At 45.1% G+C, this 9,655-nt stretch overlaps 1 protein-coding gene across 1 annotated transcript; it reads left to right on the top strand.

Annotated features, from left to right (window-relative positions):
* Positions 1-266: 266 nt before the first annotated feature.
* LOC109777866 (U-box domain-containing protein 70-like) lies at positions 267-7,285 on the top strand. Its single transcript, XM_073504788.1, has 11 exons — positions 267-646; positions 1,454-1,539; positions 1,814-2,037; positions 2,109-2,175; positions 2,495-2,614; positions 2,858-3,382; positions 3,541-4,287; positions 4,481-4,529; positions 4,643-4,727; positions 6,089-6,177; positions 6,714-7,285. Exons 1-11 carry the CDS (start codon positions 442-444, stop codon positions 6,953-6,955), a joined length of 2,439 nt encoding a protein of 812 aa, XP_073360889.1. The 5' UTR covers positions 267-441; the 3' UTR covers positions 6,956-7,285.
* The last annotated feature ends 2,370 nt before the right edge of the window (positions 7,286-9,655 follow it).

Genomic DNA, 9,655 nt, shown 5'->3' with positions numbered 1-9,655 from the left:
TTTGGTTGTGATCGGGGATTGATGTGATCCGGCACCCGTGTCGTGACCGAATGGATTTGAGTTTCAAATTGCCCGTACTAACAAATATTTAGGGAATAGCGTTGGATGACCGGTTTCTGCATCCATGTCCATGAATTAATCCGAGATGCGTTAGATAAAAATGAAGGGAGTAGGTAGCATTCACTTTCCGAGCTACCCATCGGCCAGTGGTCAAATCAGCGTTGAAGTCGCTCCTTCCCGTTCTGTTCTCCAGCGGCAGCAATAACTGGTCTCCCTTCGAGCGGCAAACGCTAGCAGAGGCAGAGCCAAAAGGGGGCGGTTTGAAATTCAAAAAAACCGGCACCACCACCGCCCGCCAGCCGAAGCGGGAGAAGGAGCCTCTTCCCCGAGACGTCCACCACACCCGCGCCCGTCCTCCATCCTCCCCAGCCGCGCCGCCTCATGTTCAGCGTCCAGTCCCCCCGCCCCCTGAGGGCTCGCGGCGGCGATGCGGCGGTGGAACGGGGCAGGGAGCTCCGCCGCGAGAGCAAGGTCGGGGCGCGGACGCGCGCCAAGCTGCGGGAGGCGGAGAGCTCGAGGAAGGAGATTGAGGAGCGGGAGCGGCTAGAAGCGGAGGAGGCCGACTACCGCCGTGTTTGGGCGAAAGGTTCGGGCACTATTACTATCTGTGAAGTTGATTAGTCTCTACCGATTACTACTAATAAACAAATAGATAGATTTAGGGCGCATCGTCTCGCCTACATGGTGCTTGTTCTTATCCCTCGCAGGATCCGTTGCCCTTATTTTAACAAGAAATTTCTCTAAATAAAAGCATGGTCATCAAGTGTACACCGAGTGTAAACGTTCTTGGGAATTTCAGAATCTTAAGGCCTTGTTTGGTACTAGGGTTTTTGAGGGGATTGGTGGGGATAAACCCCACAGGGATTGGGTCCCAATCCCTTCAAATCCCCATTTATCCCCAATCCACTAGGTAGGGGTAGTGCATTGGGTATTGAGAAAAATGCAGTAGAGTTTGGGGATTTGTGAGGAAATGTGGGGATGAAATGTGGAGTACACTAGAATCAAACGGTGTTTTGGGATATGTGTGGATTTAGGGGTTTGACCGGGATAATCCCCACCAATTCCCTAAAATACACTAGTACCAAACAAGGCCTAACTGCAAACAGAAATACTAGTAAAAGGTACTCCCTCCGGTTCATTGACTACAAACACTTTTCCTATTTCGTTCCAACAATAGCAAGTCAATAATTAGGGGAGAAATCAATCAGGGGCTAAATTGGTACTACTACTCAATCTATCATTGGTTCACCAAAAGAAGTGGACAGCTGCCAGCAATCTATGTTCTTTCTTCAAGCATGATACAGCCAGATCCGTTTAGTGGTGTGCCTCTTGCTATTGTGACGTTGAACTTCTGCTTCTGGAATCTGAATATACACTGCTATACATGTTGCAGGCAATGAACTCTTCTACACCAGAAGATATCAGGAAGCAGCAGCTCACTATACCGAAGCTGTGAACAAGAATCCAAATGAACCTGCAGTAAGGATTTGGCTTACAGTGATTAAACTTTATATTCTATCTGAAGGCACCTTTAGCTCATTCGTTAAATTTGGTTCTCCGTTCAAGTTAGATGAGCCTCTGAATATTACAAATTCAGTCACATAACATATCATTTATGAGCTGTCTTGTTTGTTTTACATTTTACATCATTGACTGGAAGGCATGCTCCGGAGGGCATAATTTTTTATTGGCTCCCTGGTTACTGTAGTATTTTACTTTGATGATAGTGATACTTTTATGATTGGCCATCCAGGTGTTTAGAAACAGAGCTCAATGTCACATCTTTCTGGGAGCTCTGCCCCAAGGTCTGGAAGATGCAGAAAAATGTATTGAGCTGGATCCTACTTATTTGATGGGTTATCTCTGTAAAGCGAAGGTTCAAGCCCTGATGCAGAATTATCAAAGTGCTATGGCAACATACATAGAGGGTTTGAAGCGTGATCCAAACAGTACTATCATAATTGATGGCTTTAAGAGGTAGCATTCCAGTCCTCTGTTTGCCTTGTTGACATTATAACATGAACTGACATTTGTTTTTGTTGGACTAGATGTGTGACATGCATTGAGAAGTCTAAAGGCGGTGACGTTGGGATTGTGGATTTAGAAGACATTTTGGTCAGTCTCTTCCATCATTATTTGTTTCTGTTTAATTTTTCCACACATATTTCTTGCATGGATGGTTCACCGTGACTGTGGTAATCCTTGTGCAACAGGAAACAAAGAAACTGTACCTTGACTGGCAATGAGAACCTTCTAATTAGTAGTTAAACTTTAAAAGGACCACTTAGAAATCTTAAACCATACTTATGGTGTACATGAAGCACAGCGCATTGAAAACCTGCTAATTAGTAGTTAAACTTTACCCCTTCCAAACAATCTGGTTGAGTTTTATTACCCCAAGTCACTAATTCTTTGCTCTCAATGATCCTAACAGAGAGATTGGCATTCAGACATTTATTTGTCTAATGAACTTCAAAAGTACATGGAAGAAGTTGCGGTATTGAAGAAAGAAGCTTCTGATGAGCGCTTGAGGCGGATGGAATCTGAACAAACAGTAAGTTCGTACCATGATGTCCTAAAAAATTTATAAATGATAAGCATTTATTTTTCAAAAAAGCTATCTTATCTAACTGGAGGGCCGCACTTGCAAAGTAGCCCTATTGGTTATGCGTGCACTCTCTAGCCATTCTTACTACTACAACTTATCTGGACTCGATGATATTTATGTCAAATGAAACCATATTAATCAAGCCATCTATCACAGATAAATATGAATGAAAGTGTGTGAATTCTGCAGGCCAGGACATCAGAGGCAAACCACGTGCAACGACAGAAAGAAACCGAGGAGCATCTTTCCAAAATACAACAAGAGTTGCAACAGGTTAAAGCACGACAGGATGAGGTTGCTAATGAGCTACAGAAAGCTAATAAGCATAATGAACATGCTCAAAATCAGCTTTTGGAATCGAAAAAGTTCCATAGTGAGGAACTTCAGAAGGCCAGTGAGCATAGTTTGAATCTGCAACATCAGCTCACTGAATCCAAAGAGCGGTATAATCAGCTTCAGTCCAAGCATGACGTCTTGCTAAAGGAACGAGATGCTGCACTCGAAGAGGTAGAAAAGTTACGCCGGAGAAGTGCAGCGATGCCCTGCCAGTTTTCATTAGCTGAACTAGAACGTGCAACAGAAAATTTCAGTACTTCAACGAAGTTCAGAGAATGTGGGGTTGCCTCTGTGTACCGAGGTGTCCTCCGGAACATGACAGTTGCAATAAAGGTGCTGAGACACGATGGTCAAGGACGCTCACAGTTTGAACAAGGGGTAGTTCTACTGAACTTGCTCTGAAGTTTATTTTGCCTATGTCATACTAGAAAAAGTTGGTGATGTCTTGCTTCTTTTCAGTCAAAACTGGAACTTGAATAAATTAGTGTTTCCAAAACGACTAGTTGTAAATAATTTATTTTGGATTTATGTTGCAGGTTGCTATCCATAGTAGAGTGAGACACCCCAACCTAGTAACTCTGCTAGGAGCATGCACAGAGTTATTGACGCTTGTCTATGAGTTCTTACCAAATGGTAGTCTTGAAGATTTTCTTTCATGTGAGGATAAGAGGCGAACTCTGACGTGGCAGATCCGCATCCGTATTATTGCTGAGATATGTTCAGCTCTGATCTTTCTTCACGAGAACAGACCTGAACCAATTGTACATGGCGATCTTCATCCTGCCAATATTCTTCTTGATGCCAACTTAGTCACTAAGCTTAGTGACTTTGGCATTTTTCATTTGCTAATCCAGTCCAACAGCAATAGCACCAACCATCCTGTGGAGGCCCCTATATACGTGGACCCAGAATGTCTTGCCACTCGCAAGATGGCACCTCACTCCGATGTTTATTCTTTTGGAATGGTAGTCCTGCGCCTTTTAACTGGAAAGCCTCCTCTTGGTATAAAGAAGATTGTGGAGGATGCTATGGAGCAAGGTGACCTCAATTCTGTAGTTGATACCTCAGCCGGAGAGTGGCCTGATGTGCACATCCAGCAGTTAGCACACATTGCTCTCAGTTGCACTGAGCAAAACAGCAGGTACCGTCCTGTTCTTTCAGGCCAGCTCTGGACAGCAGTTGAGACCATGAGGGATGTTGCAATGTTATCTTCACAGTCATCTTCAAGTTTGGTGCAAGAGGAAAGCATCATACCGTCACACTTCACCTGTTCTATATCTCATGTGAGTAGAAAGGAACTCTATGCTTTTTCCCTGTTCAGGAGCACATAAATACCCCCTCTGTCCCATAATATAAGATCGTTTTGCAAGCTAAAAATGACTTGAATGTGTCTTTTGTTTCGTCTATTTCTAGGCACTCGTGTGATGTTAGTAGCTCTCTTAACTTGTGACTAATCATCTTTTGTCATCATTTCAGGAAATCATGAAGGATCCTCAGTTGACAGCGGATGGAATCACCTACGAAGGTAATTCTATCCGGGAATGGTTTGGTAGAGGCAAAATCACATCGCCGTTCACCAACTTGCCACTTCAACACCAGGAGCTCATCCCCAATATCGCTCTCCGTTCTGCCATTCAGGAATGGCTCCAACAGCACAGCATGGTGCTGTAATAATCTGCCTAATTTGCAAAGCTTTGTCCCAGCCGCCACAAGTATCAACACGGTGTGTCGGTGCCTGCTCCCTACCAAAAGCTTGAACCTGGGAAACAGAAGAGCAAGCGTCCGTCAACTGCGTAGTACTAACTAGTGGTATGACCTTCTGTAGGTAAAATGCAGGGATTTTGCAAAAGGATCATTAGATATGTAGGCGATGCCTATGAAAAACTCTGCCAAAAAAGGACTGCGTGAACTAGTGGTCAGTGGAGTAGTTGCCATTCTTGTAGAACTACGGTTAAGTCTGGCCAAGCTAAGCTTCCAGCTACATGTACAAGTACTCAGGACGTGTATTGGAGTTTTAAAGCAGTCATGTTTTCTTAATCCATACATAGAGATTTTTCATTCCATTCATAAGTTGCTTGATTTTTTCCTTTAAATCCAAGTGACATTTCCGAGTCTTTTGGATCAACACCCGACAATCGTCAACTTGGCGTCGCAACCTATATAACTTAACCTATAAAGTAATGAGCCATCATTTTCCTAAAATCACACGTCTTCGTAAAGTGCACTTTTGGGCTTGGTATTCTGCAATTGTAGGTGACTGAGATTCTAAAAAGATTCAAGCGACCGATAATTAAGGAAAAAAATTGTAACCATTTTGCTATTTCTTGGTTGCCTAAAATTGCACACATTCGGCACAAATTTGCACTCCATTAAAGTGTATGGCCTTTTTAGTCTCAGACAGAACTATATGTTTGACTTAGTTCAGGCTTTGCTCTCTAAACCTTGGTGTGATTTCGCCGTGGCCCTGAGACTGCAATGCTGTTTGAAATGAACAATATATGATCAAGGTTGGGGCCTAAATTAGCTAGGTGTTTTTGGTGCCGTAATGTTACTTATGCAAAGCAGAACAGAGAGCTGGGGCTGTCGTTGGATGTGATATGGTATGAGCCTATGCTGAACTCCACGGCTGATGTTGAGGCTGAGGTGGTGATTCGAGCCTCACTCACCCTACTCCATTAACTGTAAACTTACTGATCTGATCAAGAATTGCCAAGAACAGAGTTAGCCTTTCAGTCTTTTCAAATTACAGTGACAGTGAACAGAGCTAGCAGTAGGTTCCAAATTGCAAGGTTCTAAACTACAGATTGCAACTGCTGATGTGGTGTCAAAAGATTTAATTTGCCTTCTTCTTTGGCGATGACCCGGAAACGACGAGATTGAGGGCCGGAGAAAGGCCGCCGAGGTTCACGCTGAAGCTGGCTGATCTGGTGAAGGGGGTCGCTGGACTTTGTGGGCTACAACCCCGTTCCACACAAAGGATGGCAATTCCACAGCCATCAGATATTTGCTGAATGATACCTTCGCAGACAGTGGATCCATGGGGTTCAGTAACTGTCAGTTCCCCTCCCGTATCTTGAAATTCAGACTCTTACGTTCTGCTGATGCGCAATTTGTGTATCTATTCTCTGCATGCATTTCCAGCCTTCAGAAATGGGAGTCCGACTGGAGATCAGGTAGTTGAAATGATACAGGAACATTTAGACCAACAATTTTCTGCAGTAATGTTGCATTTGGGTTTCTGGAGTTTACCCGCATGCATCATGAGTTCATGACTGAACGATGCTCTTGTTCGCCAAGGTGAGCACAGGTCAATTCAATATGGTTGTACATCGTTCCTCGCAGCATGAGCTGCAGGCAAAACCGCGGCCATGGCAGCGAAACCAGTGACGCCTCCAGGAAACGCTGCCATGGCACATGGCAGCCAAAGGCGCTAGGGCCCACGGGGGCCCACCAGAGAGAAGATTGTGTCATTCGAAGGCCAGCTAGGATTCCACCACCAAACCGCAGGTTTGTGGGGCCCGAGTGGGTGTGCACTACTTAAGGAAGAGGAGGGAAATGGAGAGAACCATCCGGGCTTGGATCAGGCAACGACACGGCGGCTTTCCTTTTACCTTTATGTCATCTAAACTTGTAGTATTTGAGAGAGAGAACCACCCCTGTAACACACTATCTAGAAAGTGAGATTGGGAACCTAACATCATGGTATCAGAGACCACTTACCATCCTTTCCCTTGCCGTCGTCAAGCTAGATACATGTTGTCGGAAGCACGTGACGAAGCCCTACTCGCCACCATGGATCCCGAGCTCCGCGCCTACCTCGATAGGGTGAACAACGACGTCGACTTCATCTTGAAGGCGCTAGCGGCACAAATCGCGCGTATCAACGCTCTCAATGCCTGCAAATTGGATCTCGAAGTCCGCTTCGCCAAGCTCGAGCTCTCGGTCTCATAGCTGCAAACCACGCCGCCCCGACTCCGATTACAAGTGGACCGCCACCTTTCTGTGCCTTCCTCATCGGCACACGACGAGCTCCACGTGCAATTCTGCCACGGCGTGAAGATCTAAATTGAGGGGTCTCCCTCAGTGACCTTAGTGTCACCACGACACCCCCAATCACGGGTATGACCATCATCCCTTCCCAAATTCCGACCGCACTGTCCTCACAAGTTATGGCCACTTTGGGTCAGCCACCACCATCGATGACCTTCCCTGCCTTCACTATCGAGAAGCCCCAACTCTAGAAGACGCTCTGTGAGCAGTACTTCCAGATGTTCACCTTGCAGGAATTTGGCATCAGTCAGTACAAAGAAATTGACTTGGCTTAACTAGGAATCGTTCATAGCTCTGTTGTGCACTAGATTTGGCTGGGATAAACACCAATTGCTTCACCGCCACTTCTACGATATCTGCCACCTCACTTCAGTTGTAGATTTTTTGCAAGTGATCATGATCCAGCGATTTTTTTCCCACCATGCATCTTATGGCCAGACTCTTCGTCTTCTACTACCCTATGTAGGTGGCATGACCATCACCGGCGATGACTGTACATTGACTTTGTGAAGGGTTGTGTTAGTGAGTTGTTTCTTATGTCTGATCTTGGTCCTCTTTGGTACTTTCTTGAGATTGAGGTTTCTTCACCAAATGTCTTCTTTATTTCCCAAGAGAAGTAGCTCCATGATCTTCTTGCTCTTACTGATGAGCACACCATTGAGACTCCGATGGAGCTATGTGTTCTCCTCTGCACTTCTGACGGTGAACCTCTATCTTATTCAATAATATCATCATTGCGTTGTGAGTCTTGTCTATCTCGATGTCACGATCCAGTTATCTCATATTGTATTCTCATTATGAGTCAGTTTGTCTCTACTCCCACTTCAGTTCACTAAAGTCACCTCCTTACATCTTTTTGGGACTCTCTCTCACCGTCTTTTATTTTTCCACTCTGGTTTATATAGCCTCATGTCTATTCAGATGCTATTTGGCATAACGATCCTTAGGGCCGCCGACCACTTTTTGCTTATCTTCTTTTTTCTTGATGGTTCTCTCATTATCTAGAAGATGAAAAAACATACGCAGTTTTCCATTTGAATGTAGAGGGGAGGGGGGGGGAGTTATGAGGTATGCTTTTTTCAAAACATATGTGACTTAACTATATGGTGGGGATTTTGGTGTTTAACACTCCTCTTTTATAAAACAATACTGGAGTTATCAGCATTGCACACGGTCCTGTGAAGTATGAGCGCACCAAGCATATTGATAAGGATGATTCCTTTATGCACTTTCATTTGCATGATCAGGTCCTTTGTATCTACCTTCAGAGTTACTTTCGTGGGTTTCTTCACGAAGGCCCACACTAAAGCACATCAGGACTCCTATTTCACCATGCTCAGTATTGTTTTCCCCGTTGTATCACGGGCTTGACATTTTCTCCCATATATGTGTATATATAATTATATACTAGCCTTTGGCCTCATAAAAATACAATGTGCATATTTTCTAAGAAATTTCATCACTCCGACCTATCATTTTAAATATTAATTATAAGAATTCCAAATTGCCGCTATATATAGCACACTATTTAAAACTTTACTTCATGTGTTAGCACCAAAGTCTCTTAGCACAAGCGCTACAACGCCGCTATATATAGCACACTATTTAAACAGTGAGTAGAAGCAAGTTAAAAGATAGCTGGCCTGGTGACTCGGGAAGAAAATGGAAAATATATCTGCTTCTGAAATACTGCTTGGAAGAACATCCCTTGCTGCTTCATAATAAAACTCGTGTAAAGGAAATTAGAGAGATCCTACAATGCATCAACAATATGTATATTCTTCTACCTTCTCAAATGTATGTGGTCCTACAATGCATTTATTAGGAAGAAGAGAGATCTACCTTCTGAAATGTATTGCGCAATAAGTGGAACCACCTTTCGGGCGTATGAATCTCCTCCGATGTAGAAAGGGCTCGAAAGGTACTGCGGGCGATCAGTGAACCACCTTTGGCGTAGGAGAAGCCCGAGCAGACGGGCGAGTCCGAGAAGACGATCGTCGTCGCCGTCAGTAAAGCAGGAAGAGAGACATACTCGGCACAGCAGTGAGGCCGTCGATCATTCTCGCTCACCTTTGTCCACGACAAGGGGTTGTATACCAGCTGCGGCTAGGCGCCAGCACGTACTTCAAGGGGCCGACTTCGAAGACGAGGCCGCTGAAGCCGGAGCAGCGAGGCCCGCCGGTGAGCCAGAGGAGCACGGGGTCCGCGCCGGGGCTCCGCTCCGACTCCACCAAGTAGTAGAAGAGCTCCGCCCCGGTCTCCTCCGATTTCATTTTCATTTTCAAGATCGAACCAGCAACGACGACGCATTAATTAGAGACAGCACTGTTGCGTGGGTGGTTACCCGGTTTCGAGGTGGAAGGGGAGAGGGCCATCGAATCCAGGCAGGTGGGTGACCACCGTCGACGCCGGCGCCGGCGCCGACGCTGAGGCCGATCAGTGCTGCTCACGTATCTCTGTTGCTTGTTTCTGTGGTGACCAGTGCTGCTCGCGCCGATTTGGATCCCCATCTGAAACTCTAGTACTGCAAGTTGACCACGTGTACCACGTGGTAAGCAACCAATGATAAACAACAAACAGGTTGTTTTCCTTATAATAATA

This window comes from Aegilops tauschii, chromosome 7 (genome assembly GCF_002575655.3).
Source record: "Aegilops tauschii subsp. strangulata cultivar AL8/78 chromosome 7, Aet v6.0, whole genome shotgun sequence".
NCBI lineage: Eukaryota > Viridiplantae > Streptophyta > Magnoliopsida > Poales > Poaceae > Aegilops > Aegilops tauschii.
This window is presented reverse-complemented; position numbering and strand designations above follow the sequence as displayed.